We start from the raw sequence: 14,779 nt of genomic DNA on the forward strand, positions 1-14,779 counted from the left end.
TGCAAAACAGACTAATTGGGATTTCCTCTACATCTTGCGGGGAGAGGAGTCTGAAATCTTAATAGCCAGGTCCGCGCCAGTGAACATCCCTCATGTTTTCGGCTCACTGGATCACGGGTTTGGATGGTGGGCTGATGACTTTTAGAGATTTCTCAAGCATTCTTTAAGATGCAAAGTGAACGTCAAAACAACATTAAAGAATTCCTGCTGTATTGATGGGGAAATACTGCAGGAATGATCCAATACACCTCATTATACGTCAGAACGAAAAAAAAATATGGTGTTGCCAATTGAATGCCTCTGGGTGTCAGAGTCACATACAATTGTATATTCATGTGTGCATTGAGCTGCATTTTACCATGGTATACATTACAATTTGTACATGTACCTAAAATTGCCAAGTAAAGAAAATATGTGTAGCCCATGTCAACAAAATGTAAATGGACAGGGTCCATAAAACTTTGAAAATCATTCGACCTACAACTTGGGGAAAATGAGACAACTGCCAAGAAGTTGACTTTGAATACCCTTTGACCCTAATACTGCACATAATGGTAATTACAGACTGTATACTGTGTTCTAATTTTAGGCACCCTGTCATACTTGTACTTCATCCATCCATGCACAAGGGTATTCAATACAATTTTATACACAGTCTGTCAATACTAAATAGTGTTTACTGGTGGGTCTCCTTACAGCACTGGGTATTCCCTCTATTCTGGTCCATCTTGTGCTCTAAAAACTTTTGATATTGGTTGAACATTTCTCTTTGATTTCATCCAATATTGTCATTCTTATCAAATTTTTCTATTAGAAATCATTTCAAACCTACATAAGTATACAAAACTATTGGTTCACTGTGACACTTCTGGGAAAAAATTAATTGATTTTGATTTCTTTATGGTTCTAAATTCCTAAACACTGCATACTGAGGTTTATCTTCTCGTCTCTCAACTTTTTCTTATTTGGGTATCCCCTTTCTTGTCCCTTATTTTCGTTTCTGTCTTGTTATGGATTCCCCTTGTGTTGTCCTCCTTGATCAAATGACTTAAATGTAGTATACTTGAAGTTCATGAATACATGTACAGCTGTATAACTAGAAAAGCACTCTGAGAGCGCAGACCTCCGCCAAGCATGCAGCTCATTTCCACCACTGATCTTGTTTTTTCATAGAGATATCAGTGATTTCCACCCATACCTATGATAGGCACCATGCTGAAAGTGTTTATAGTGTGCTGAAAGTCGCCTGATTTCCAAATATAGAAGCCTTTGTTACGTCATAAACCCTCAGCTGCACGGCGCACCTCGCCCTAGCAGAAACTAGAGCACGCACTTACGTGCGCGCATGCAAACCTCAAATACGCGCAGCCTGAACTCCTACAAGTTCATTGACCCTACCTGTCAAAATATCAAAAATCCTTCATAAATTCCCCCAAAATTCTCGGATCACTACCAAAAGTTAATCGTTAGGTACTTGTGTCATTCTTAACCTTTCCTGCAAGTTTCATCCCAATCTGTTAACTACTTTTTGAGTTATTATGCACACGGACAAACTAACTAACTAACTAACTAACTAACAAACGAACGAACGAACGAACACACAAACCAACGGTAACGGTAACGTACAAATAACTTTAAAAAGTAGATATCAAGTCCAACCTTGGCGGAGGTAATAATGTGAGTATGTGTCTTGTTACTTCAGTTGAAAATAGGGAGAAGTATAACAAAGCATAACGCCCAGAGGCCATTATCCACGTCAAACCAATTACCTATTTATCAATATTGGTCTCCTCCACCTATTCCATATTAAAGGGATAGTATAGTATTGATGGAGATGAGGATTGGGCTTTTAACTTTCTGCGAGATACCAAGACACTACTTTATGAAATAACACAGAGCATACCATTGGTTTCTCTAATACAATCATACAGAGCATATCATATCAACTTTGAATTCTTAGAAGAATTCAAAGTTTATATGATGAGAATCAGCTTTTGAATGGCTGAGACATCCCAAAACAAAGTAAAATCAAAGCAATCTTAATTCAAGGTGGGTCCTATCTTTTATTAGGATCGCTCTGTTTTGAACATTTCAGCCATTTCAAAACCAATTTTTATCAAATAAACATTGAATCGCTCTTGGAATTGCATGCTCTTTCACATTTCATTGATCTCATTATTTCACCAAAAAATGTTACAAACCTGAAGTTAGGTCTCAACCAAAACTATATGAGCCCTTTAATACACTGTTGTATATCATGAAAATCAGGTACAGTATGGCTGGATGTATATTATTCATGTCACAGATCTATACTTATGAGTACTCTTGCTTCAATATTTTCATGTGAAAATATTTGATTTTGTCATAATGACTTCTTTCATACAAGAGAAGAAATAAAACAAACTGAAACTGAAACAATGAGGTGGTTTCTCTTAACAGTAAGGTAATATGTACTCTACTACACATAGACCTCTCCTCCCATTCACTTGTATACTTTTGATTCTACAGCCATCATGAAAGCTAAAGTGGAAGTATACTGACGGCCATCAAAGACATCCGTTTATATTCAAATTCAAAATCAATAGTGCAACCAAAGTGCAAAACTGCTTTTACGTTTCATAAACCACGGTCACTACAGTATATACCAAAATAAACTTTGCGTTAAATTTACGTGTAACGCAAGCGCCGATCGGTACTGCGTTAATCTTTCTGTGTTACAAAATTAACGATCACCGTGCGTGAATGATCGTTACAGATCGTTACAGATCGTTACTGTGCGTTACAGATCGTTACTGTGCGTTAATTTTTAGATCTTGCGTTAGCGGACTTGTCATGTGGACTGGCAAGAAATCTCGGAAATTGCGAGACTCGGAGATGCCTCGGTTAAGTAACTGTCGTTCGTAATATTTACTACGGACAATTTCCTGCCGGCGGAAGGCATTTAAATAGCGATATCAAATACCGAAAAGATTTTGTAGTTGAGCAGAACTCCCCTGGCCCTGGCAATGTCGTATTGTCATGGCCGTCAAATTTGTACTCATGGGCGCAGTCAATGGAATCGGGCAAGCAAAAGTTTCGAAGCCACATTTTTCCCCACAGCCAACATATTCCATCGAACATTGAACCCATGAAATCACGCATACGCAAGCCTAAAACTAACGCCGACTGTCTAACGTTAGCGATGTCACGATTTCAACAACGGTCAGACACTTACTCAATTCAGGAAGGTGCAAAAGTCCATTTATATTCCAATACACAACGTGTGTCTCGCCGAATAACTGGTGGTAGTGTGTGGTGACAAAGCCGAGTATTTCGGCAGTAAAAGTAGCTGCAGCAGAAGAAAATGTCTACCACTTTCTGCTCGCATTATTACACTGCCAGCAGGTGAGTCAAGTGGTGACTTGATAGGCACGCTTCACATGAAAGTTTACCCAGAAACATGAAAAATCCCACGATGCCAAGGTGCCAGAGTGGGGAATGGGGAGGGGTGGAGAGAGAGAGATACCAATCAACAGAAGAAACCGCGCGTACTGGCGCATTCTCGGAGGTCATGAACAGTCTGGGGTCTTGGAGATGAACAGAGAAGGAATGTTTAATTAAAGATAGCTCAAGTCGAAGACCCAGAATTACAAACGTTGATTCTTTTTTTTTCTCCTTTCATTTATCATGCCTTCACGTTTAGAAATGGTTGCACTCCTTAAAAAAAAAAAAAAAAAAACTCTCCTGCGAGTTTTAAAACGTCAAACTTACCATGAAAGTGTTACTACGTGTAATACAATAGTTAATACTATACCTATTGCTTTAATCATACAATGTATCTGTATAACACAACATTAGTTGACTACCAATGACAATAAAAGATACTTGTATTTGTTTTGTGCGGAGATTTTTTTGTCTTTATCCTGACTAGTTCCTATGAAATTTCTAATGTTTTTACGGCAGCATCAACAGCCTAAAATAAATTACTGAGAGATTTATAGATTATGAAATTTTTGGCAACCATCCATTTGAACGTCAGGCATGAAAAGCTCCTGATATTCAGCAAAAACAACTCAACAGATCAGAGACAAAGTTCCTTCAAATTTTTGAGAAGTAGCACGCAGATTTGCTGGGCGTGGTAGGGTCCATGCTTTGAGATCGTCACAATCGTGTTGTCACCAGGGAGGTGGAGTGTCTCTCTTCCACCTCCCTGTTGTCACGGAGTATCGGGAAGTTCTCACAAACTCCAGGATCACCCCTCCCTGCCAACTCCATGTTGCTCCCAGGGAGGCGGGAAGAGTCTCTTCCCACCTCCCTGTTGCTCCCCAACGTGCATTGTGAATGCGTGGCGTTTCTTGTCACCGTCAGTACCCGAGGCTGCTTTGTATTTGTCTTGGAATATTGATTCTTCTTGTCATAACATGAGTGTAGTAATCGTTTTGCATGGCTATGTAAAAAATTGTGATACAACGTGTACTCAACTCGTCTTTGTGATTTTTTTCTTCAGTCCAAGAGGAAGACAAAATAGTATCATGACGTTTGCAATTGTTCGAAAGGTCTGCTTTTGATAACTCACAGACTACTCAGTAATCACCCTTGTTTTCCCGCTCCCAGGCCCTCCAATTTTATTGAGCAATCCACACGCGCGCGCAAATTCCTTTGCCATGTGGTTTTGCCAGCCAGCTGTCGGAATGTGCTTTGAAGTTACATTTCAGCCTGGCCTGGCTGGCATGAATGGGTGTCGAGTTTCAATCAATACCTACTGTTGTTTTATTCTTGTATTTGAACATGTCGTTTCACCTGACAACACACGGAGATCGGGAAGGTGTAGGGCCAGGGAAGAGGTTTTTGTTGTGTGTTGCAACCTAATCCGGGCAATTAACCCCAGAGGGCAATTACCCCCCCCCCCCCTCCCCGCTAAATACTGGTTAATGGTAAGGTTAGAGTAAAGATTAGGGTTAGGTTTAGGGTGAGGAGTTTGGGTTATGGTTAGGATTAGGGCCAGGGGAAGGGTCCGGGGTAATTGCCCAGGAAGAAAAGAGGGACGCGCTTTTGTTCTTGGTCAAATCGATTTCCTAGGTGATGCTGTGGAGCTAGAAAGGAACAAAAAAAGCAATTATGATGTCTGGCGTACTTCCGGACGTCTTATTTTTCTTGCACTCTGAAATTTCCTAATGTTTGGCGTTATCAATGTCGTTAATTGTTATATAGTTACCCTCTTTCGCATTATAAACTTAAAGTCCATAGAACATTCATACGCATTACATAAGATCACACTCGAAAAGCTATACTGGTGTATAGTTTGAACACAGCAAAATGAAATAACGAATATCCCGCAGATTTACCAAAATAATGCGTCATGTGGGTCCATTCATTTTCTTTTCTTTTTTTTTTTTTCATTTGTCTTCTTGTCGATGTGGGGGGTATAGATTCAAGATATACTTTTCCTTTTCCCCTTTCGGCCCGGTGCGATTACTCCTGGTGCTGACATTCTTTCTGCTCGTCTTCCGATTATACTGCTGTTGTAAATACATGTAAATGCGCATGGAGCCCCAGCTGTATCGCAAAAAAAAAAAAAAAAAAAAAAAAAAAAAACGTGTGTCTATCTTAAAGTTGACCTTCAAGTACATGTACTTAAGTAAAATCTGAATCATTTAGCCATGGTACGGGTTTGCGGTTTCAATCCCCTCGAAGCCCGATATTTGCCTTTAAGCAAGACACTTTATCCACAAAAGGCCAGGGCTCCACACTAACTTTTATTTCGGTGGCCCGATCGTGCCACCAAAATGATTGATTTTTATTCTTTGGTGGCCCGAAAAGAAAAACAAACAAGCAAAACTATCGGTCCTACTAAACATAGAAAAATAAATATCAAGTATTACTGAAGTGATACAGGTACCCACGTCTAAAATAAGGAGAAAATTTAATCATCTTATACCGTTATTCTGAGTTCTAAGATTTCGCAAATAGGCTTATAGATTATTATAAAAGTTGATGCCTATTAAATTGGTCAAAATTTACGTTTGAAATGAGAAAGTGGGAGCATTTGCAGACATTGTAAACATCTGACATTTGTTTTAGCATCGTAAAGAGCCAAAAAATTACCGTTATTTATTTCTGGTGGAAATTCAAGCAATCATTCAACATTTACAAGTATTTTAACACCTTCCGGAATGTAAAACCAAGCAACCGACATTCATTCTATCATCTTACGGACCTGAATATCATCCTTATTCATTTCCGAACGTGAAAGCAAACATCCGCTCTTTATTTTATCATCTAACTGAGCCGATTGATACCGTTTATAATTTCCAAATGTACAAGCAACAATCTGTTACTTATTTTAGCATCGTACGGAGCAGAATACTACCGTTATTCATCTCCAAATTCAAAAGCAAACACCCGACATTTACTTTATGATCGAAGGAGCCGAATGTTACTGCTGTCCACTTCCAAAAGTGAAATGAATCATCTGACATATTTCAGCATCGTACGGAGCCGAATGTTATACTGTTTTTCACATTCAAACGTCATCCGACATTACATTTACCATCAAACGCAACTGAATGTTATTGTTATTCATTTCGAAATGTTAAATTTATAGCAAATGTCTGATATTTATTTTAGCATCTTAATTATGGAGCAGAATGTTACTGCTTGTCACTTCCGAACGTTCAAGCAATCATCTGACATTTATTTTGGCATCTTCCGAAGCCGAATGTTATTGAGCACTATTTACTTTCGAACGTAAAAGCGAACATTCGGCATTTCATCGTCGTACGGAGCTGAATATCACTGTTATTCATTTCCGAACGTCAAAGGGATCATTCGACATATATTTTAGTATCTTCCGGAGCTGAATGTTATTGCCATTTACTTTTGAACGTAAAAGCGAAGATCCAACAATTATTTCATCATCGTACTGAGTTGAATACTATTGTTATTCATTTCCGAACGCCAAAGCAAACATTCAACATTTATTTTAGCATCTTCCGGAGCTGATTGTTATTGCTATTTACTTTCGAACATAAAAGTAAACATCAGACATTTATTTATCATCGGACGGAGTTGAATACTATTGTTATTCATTTCCGAACGTCAAAGCAAACATTAACTTCACCATCAAACGCATTTAAATGTTACTGTTATTCATTTCGAAATTTAAAAGCAAACATCCGACAGTTATTTAGCATCGTATGGAGCAAAATATTACTGTTATTCACTTCCGAACGTAAAAACAATCATCTGACATTTATTTCAGCATCTTCTGGAGCCGAATGTTATTGCTATTCACTTTCGAAAGTAAATGCAAACATCCAACATTTATCTCGTCGTTGTACGAAGTTTATTATTATTGTTATTCATTTCCGAACGCCAAAGGGATAATTCGACATTTACTTTAGCATATTCCAGAGCTAAATATTATTATTATTTACTTTCGAACGTAAAAGTAAACTTCCGGCATTTATTTTATCATCGTATACGGAGTTGAAATTCATTATCATTTATATCCGACCGTCAAAGCAAACATTCGACATTTATTTCAGCATCTTCCGGAGCCGTATTTTATCCCTATTCATTTCCGAACGCAAAATCAAATATCTGACATTAATTTCAGCACCGTACGGAGCTGAATCTTACCATTATTCATTTCCAAAAGTATGAGCAAACATCCGACATTTATTTTTGTATAACACGGAGTCGAATATTACCGTTATTCATTTCCAAAATTAAGAGCAAACATCTGACATTTAATCTAGCAGCTTTACAGGCCTCGAAATAGGATTTTGGAGGGGCAAGGCCATTTAGAAAAGGGCACTTTTTCCAAGAGGCCAGGGCACTTAAGTCAGTCAGAGGGGCACCAAGGCCACATTGGAAAGGGCATGTTTGGTGTTTATGAAAAAAGAAAGAAGAAAAACAAACCGAGAAAAACAAACACACACACACACACACACAAAGTGCAACACACAACAAAAACCTCTTCCCTACAGCTGTAACACATTCCCGATCTCCGCGTTTCTATCAGGTGAAACAAGCATTTTTTAAAACAGGAATAAAACAACAGTAGGTATTGATTGAAACTCGACACCCTTTCAGGCCAGCCAGGCCAGGCTGCCATGAAACTTCAAAGCACATTCCGACAGCTGGCTGGCAAAACCACAAGGCAAAGGAATTTGCGTGCGCGTGTAGATTGCTATGATTAGTCTGTGACAGACAGTTCATGACCTCCAAGAATGCGCCAGTACGCGCGGTTTCTTCTGTTGATTGGTCTCTCTCTCTCTCTCCACCCCTCCCCATTCCCCAGTCTGGCACCCCTGCCCTTGGCATCGTGGGATTTTTCTTTTTTCTTGGTGAACTTGGAGTTCACTCTACTCTATCTGAATATGCGCTGCCTAGCTAGTACATACTCGCGGCCGCTGCGCTGCGGAGGCAGTCGGGACGGTAAAAGCCGGTCGGGCGTACATGTACGTACACGTCGTCTCGTGTCTCGGAAAGATACTTTGAGTTTGAATCAGATACATCGGGACGCGAGTGAACTGAAGGTATGATATTTGAGATCAGGAAAGTTGTTCAAGCTTATTAAAGAGACTTTGAGAAAGGGCATATCATACGTCATAAATAATAACTTTCATTCTAAAAGGGCACCACGGCCCCAAGAAAAAGGGCACATTTTGTTTTTTTTTTTGGCCGAACTTTGATAAAAAAACAAAAGGCATTGCGGCCAACGAGAGGGGCACCGACGGCCATGGCCGTTGGTGGCCGTCGGTTAATTCGAGGCCTGAGCTTACGAAGCCGATAGTTACCGCTGTTCATTTTCAAAACTGAAGGCAAACATCCGGCTTTTTTTGGTGGCCCGGCGTGCGTTTTTGGTGACGCCGGTCGCAAATAAACCATTCGCGAAATCGTGATTCGATTCGCGAAAAGACTCCGCTAAATCGCTACACTCGGCAGGGGCTACGTCGTCCTTTCACCAGGTCTCGTTACAAAACCAAAATCTCGTGTGAGTTCTTGCGTTACCTATCGTTAATTTTAACGAAACATCGTTAATTTGCGTGAGGGATCGTTACTCATCGTTACTCATCGTTACTCATCGTTACTACAAACGTTAATTTTCCCGATCGTTACTTTGCGTTATTAACGATTCAGGTGAAACCGCTTGCGTTAATGAAACGTTAATGTTGATTAACGCAAAGTTTCTTTTGGTATATACTGTATTTCACAGAGTAGCATACCACTCTCGTTACTCAAATGTCAACAATAGAAACTGTCAGCCCGATATGGTATTGTAGAAGAGTCGAAGTGTATTCATATAAGAGAGTCCCCTCATCAAATATTTAAGACCTGGGGATTGGCAGTTTGCGTACTTGATAAATATCAAAATTTCATTATCTGAACAAATGAAGTATATATATATTACTGTTATATCAGGTACAGTGCTGTATATTAATTTTGGAACCAAATTTCAACTTTGTTGTAAGAAAGTTTTGTTAAAATACTGTTTGTTTTAATGGGAGTACACTGTATTGACAACTCATATTCTGTCATGGAGGTTTTTATACGAGTTGATAACATTTTTACTCATATTCAAGTAAAAGGCATCATTTCTTTTCTTATCTTTTTAATACCGAAAAGAGTCCTCTGAAGTCTACAGACTCAAAACATGCAAAACATCAAACTAGTGAGAAGCTTTCAAATTGCTCTCTTTGTATGGACTTATACTTGTATTTATCAAAAGGTGGTTAAATTGAATGAAAAGACAGCGTACATGACCATCTCTGCTCAACAGGCAGACACAGCACTATTAAAAACTTTTGATTCCTGTGTGATAACAAAATAAAGTGACTAGGTCTTTGTCACAGGGCTATCATAACAAATGTTCTAGGTGTCTTTTTCTTAATTTTGTCACTATTTTTGAGATATCACATCTCCTTCTTTTTGATTGGGTGTATGGTATTAGACTTTAATACTTTTCTCTTCAATTCTTATTATAAAAGACAGAATGTGTTAGTATGTGTACACATACAAACAAGATAATTTGCTTAAAGAACGCTTCATGAAAAACATTGAATATTTGTGGCATTTCAGGCAACAATGGTTCGGAAAATGTTTGCATCTTTAGAACTTTATCAAGTCAAGGGAATATTGAAGTGGTAACCTCAAAGTCACAATGTAAGACAACATAATGATATAAAAATCACATGCATTTTAAGACGTATGTTACTACCATTTCCATGCTAAGTGTATCTGCTCTTCTGCCCAGTAATTCTTTTGCTACCTCATTCCATGTATTTTCTCCTTTAAATAGAAATACTTTATACATCAATGCAGTCCTTTCATATGAGAATTGCTGCATAAAAAGGCTTTGCATTTTTTTATTCAAGTTTATAAGGAGAGAGCAAGACAGAGCAAAATAGAAAAAAAAAAATTGTAATGGAAGAGATATTCCTCAATTTATATCTTCCAGAATCGAACAGGTGTATTTTCCCACAGTTGTTGCACGGTAGGCCCCACGTTTAAGTTAGTCTGGTGAATTGTGTTCACATCAAATGACTGACTCCTATTAGAGCGCTTGTTTGTTCTCCTTTCTTCACAAGAGTAAACTGCAATATGTACATACATGTGTAATATGCACACACACATACACACACACACACTCTCTCTCTGCTACTGGCACCCAAGAAATTGAATGAAAAAGGCACTGAGGATCGAAGAATACTAGTAAACTGAAGCATTCTAAACTCATCTGCCATGTTGAGATTATGCCAAAGCCTACCTTCATTTTGCTCGAACTCATCTAACACGCGATCGAGGTCATCGGCTGCAGCCAAGAAGGAGTCCATTTTCTCGGCTTTTCCCCCCTCGACCTTTCGCCCCGTTAAAATCCGACGGAAGAATTCGGGGGCTTCACTACACCGGCGGCGGGTGGAGTTGGGCCACCACGGTGCCGCATGCAAGGACTGGGGAGTGGGTGTGAGCAAGCAGGCAGGCAGGCAGGCAGGCTGGGGCCACAGACGAGTAGGCAGCAAGCAAAATAGAGGACTGCGATGAAGCACGAAGCATTTGGTTGGAAACAACAGTCAGGGTGTCAACCCAGTGGGCGTGACTCTCAGAGCCACCATTCAACGCTGATGGGCGGAGAAACAGGAAAACATAAAATGGGATGAAAGTTTTATATAAAGATAAGCCACTGATATCCTTGTCAAATTAACAAAACATGACACTGAAATGTGATGTCACAGTGCCAGGACTGAAAGATGAAACCTAATCATCAGCAAATTCACATCATTTGGATAGGATAAATTTTTTAACTTGAATGTTGTGTTCTCAATTCTATCATTATTTTGTAAAAGTCTGTTCCGAGATTGTTGTTCTTGACATTGAAACTTTATTGACAACTGATGACTTTTTTGTTCTGGCTTTTCAGAAATTCAAGGCGTGACAAGGTATTTCATCAGTTGTGCACTGGCGTCAAATTTCTCAGTTGTTGTTGTTTTTTTTTTTTATTGGTTATAACACTCAGAAAGATTCTGTTGTGATTGGAATGCTTTAAAAAGTAGACATCAAGTCCAATCTCCAATTTCTTCCTTTAAAATGATGACATCATTATCACAAGACATTAAACATGCTCAATCAAGAAGTCACTTGTTAATGTGTCATTCAAAGATACATACACTGAAAAAAGCCTTCCATGATTTGCAGATCATTTTATGTACCATTGTAAATGGTGGAATACAATTCTTTATCACCATCACTGGTGATAGAAGTATTGATGTGTACCATTTCCAGTAAAATTATGATGATGCTAAACAGCATTTATGTAGCATCATTTGCATACACGCATTCTCATCAAGTGTATGCATTACCTTTAAAATATCTTGGAATGAAAAGACAGGGTATGAGGACACACATGGGTTATGTAATGTGACTAAAACTACAAAGTCAGTAATACAAGTAGTGACAGCAAGCCAGTTGTCTAACTGCATGCATCTTCTAGAGAACAAGAGTGTACAGTGTTCTACAGCGGAGGACTACAGACTTGCAAATGATTGGGAAAAATCAACATCTACAAAGAAAGACAGTGCACATTTCACAATCCATGCAGAAAATACAAGTCCCGTCAGATCTACAATGTACTTCACTTTCTAGCAGCGTTTCATCCCTTCAATAAGGTGAAAGAATAAAAAAGGCAGGGGGGTATTTGATTGAGAATGAAAAAGTTGGCCTTTATTTTTAATCCATAGGACAGAAAGAATGACAATCACAAAAAAAAATCAACAACAACAGAGCACACAAACACTTTAATAAGTTAGCCAGAGCGCATTGATGTGCTTTGCAGACTATTATTAACCCTGTCACTGGATACATTTTTTCCAACCAGCACTAACAGTGCTCACTCTCCACTCCCTGGGGAGCATTCCAGCCAGTCGCAGCCATTTTACAGGTGCGCACATACAACTGATCAACCAACATAAACATTCTCATCCTACCGGGTACCCATTATACTCTTGGGTGGAAGGCAGCAATGTGGACAAAGTGTCTTGCTGTAGGGGCAAATGTGTCGGGCTTCGCATGGGCTCGAACCCATTAGTATTTAGTCTAATAGTTTGTCCCACATACAATGTATTTAATACATTGTATTGAATACATAAATCATTTTGAATACAAAAATAATATTTTTATTGGCAATATAAAGACATGATTTATTTTCAAATGTAGTAGACAGTTCATATAGAACTAAAGCGTGTACTCTCTTTTTTTTATTCATGCTGTTTTGACTTTTTCTCAGACTTCTTTATAGCTCAATACTTTTTGTAACCAAGAGATACCACCGAACACATGATGCCCGATTATGTGTATGTAAAACTGTGTACAAGGTGTAGAAGGTTTGTTGCACTCCCATTGTTCTACTCTAATGACACTACACTGTAAGTGGCATTGCCATATTGCAGGTCAATTACAGTAGTTAGCATGCTGTAAATCACTAAATGATATTTTCACAATTTTTTTTTTTTTTTTTTTTTTTTTTTTTTTTTTTTTTTTTTTTGGCGCTAAGCGGCACAGAATCACATGCATTCTTGGGTTCCTGAATTTGCATTGCACAACTGCTTTTATACTCGTTTTCAATTTTCATCCATTCACAGACAAGTTGTGCTGCCCGAACCATTCCTCCACGGACTGCACAGGAACTACAATGTACACAGTACACTCGCGCTAAGATGAATACTAGGGCATGCATACACACGTACACACACACACACACACACTCACATCACACATCCTTCATGTGTCCTCCATTTCTTTAAGCTGCCCACTCTCTCAGACCACTGATCACCATTGTTTAATACATCAAGCATTTCTGCCTCAAATTTTGATATCATCACCTCTTTCCACGCCGATCGAACTTTGGGTTTGGCCTACAGTCAGTTTGTAGGCCCTATATTGTACAAGTGGGAATTTTTTTGCAGTAAGGAAATTTTTGCGCATTTTGCGCTACCAGAAACTGGCGCGAAAATAAAAGTACATAAATATTTTTTTCTTGTGATATATTAATTATGCAACACTATCTAATCTAATGTTTTGATAGCATGGACTTGAAAACATGCAGAAATCATTATAGGGGGCCTACCCGGCCAAGTGCGAAAAACAAACTCTCGTAGAAAATAACCACTTTTACAGTATAGAATCTAGACAGAAAAAATTTGTCTGTCAGGAGGAGTCTTTTATCATTTTTTGACTTTGTCGGCTCTCCTCAGCTCCGTATAGGAGGTGATCCATGAAGCCAGACACAGTCTTCGCGGAACATATCCCCGACGACCAGATACAAACGTTACACACCGATCTTTCGGTCAATATAGAATCTAGCTCTGAAACATTTCCACAAGTATAACGTTACACATTTTTATACTGCACATCGACAGGGAGTGACATGGTCATGATGTAACCGCAGCAGCGACCCCAATACGTACCATGTACAGCGCCCCGCGCCGGGGTTAGGTCATGATGGTGCTATGCCACATTTCATCTCACTACTAATTTATACCTGATATCTGTGCTGTGGCATGTCTTATTTCAAACACAGTGCTACTTTCAAATTGTATTAACAAAAGTTAAATTAGTTGTACATTTATACTTATAATAGGCCTGTCTCTAATGGACTCTAGGTTAGAAATCTAACGTTACAAATACAAGTAAATTTCTTCGCTAGGCCTATCGTAACAATTACATCTTGCATTTTCTCCTTTGAAATTGTGGGCATAGTCTAGTACATTGTATTTTGTCAATCAAAAAACTTCCAACTTTTCTCACTTTAAACTTCCTGCAAAATGTATTTTACTTTACAATCTCCTCTCCTCTGTTTTTAAAGCTGTTAATGTCAAAAATTGACGTCATCAGGCTATATTAATAGCATGGCCTGCGCGCTGCGCCTGTAGGCTGTAGCATTTGCCATTGGCATCAATTCGCCTGCTTAGTGAGGGACTCGTTCGACAAATGTTCGAAAGGCAATGACATGCTTACATAAAAATACAGTCAAATTACTAATATACTGACCAGCAGCCTCGGTTCGGATGAGGAATTACGGCTAGATATCCTGGCTCTATCACAAGCCGATCCATGTTTTCTTGCACACAGTAAATTAAACGTCAGTATCACTTTCTGTGATGTGTGGGCTGCCGTTCACATGAAGTTCCCCGCAGTATTCCCGTACTGCAGTTACGTACCTTACCTGTGCAGCTGTACGTGTTCTGTGTGTACAGCAAGTGTACCTCATAGCTCCTAGCACGGCAGAGGATCCCTATCT

The 14,779-nt window shown here is 39.0% G+C and overlaps 1 protein-coding gene across 1 annotated transcript in view; it reads right to left on the bottom strand.

Annotated features, from left to right (window-relative positions):
* Nucleotides 1–14,681, bottom strand: part of LOC139710905 (uncharacterized) — a 54,054-nt gene extending 39,373 nt beyond the window's left edge. Inside the window, exons 1-2 of the mRNA XM_071622826.1 lie at nt 14,530–14,681; nt 10,754–11,105 (exon numbers count right to left, since the gene is read on the bottom strand). Of these exons, the coding sequence (XP_071478927.1) occupies nt 10,754–10,820 (67 nt within the window). The 5' untranslated portion in view covers nt 10,821–11,105; nt 14,530–14,681. The remainder of the gene's footprint in view (nt 1–10,753; nt 11,106–14,529) is intronic.
* Nucleotides 14,682–14,779: the final 98 nt, after the last annotated feature.

The sequence above is a fragment of the Diadema antillarum genome, unplaced genomic scaffold (assembly GCF_040938485.1).
Source record: "Diadema antillarum isolate AM-2024a unplaced genomic scaffold, OU_Dant_1.0 seq00001584_RagTag, whole genome shotgun sequence".
Lineage (NCBI taxonomy): Eukaryota > Metazoa > Echinodermata > Echinoidea > Diadematoida > Diadematidae > Diadema > Diadema antillarum.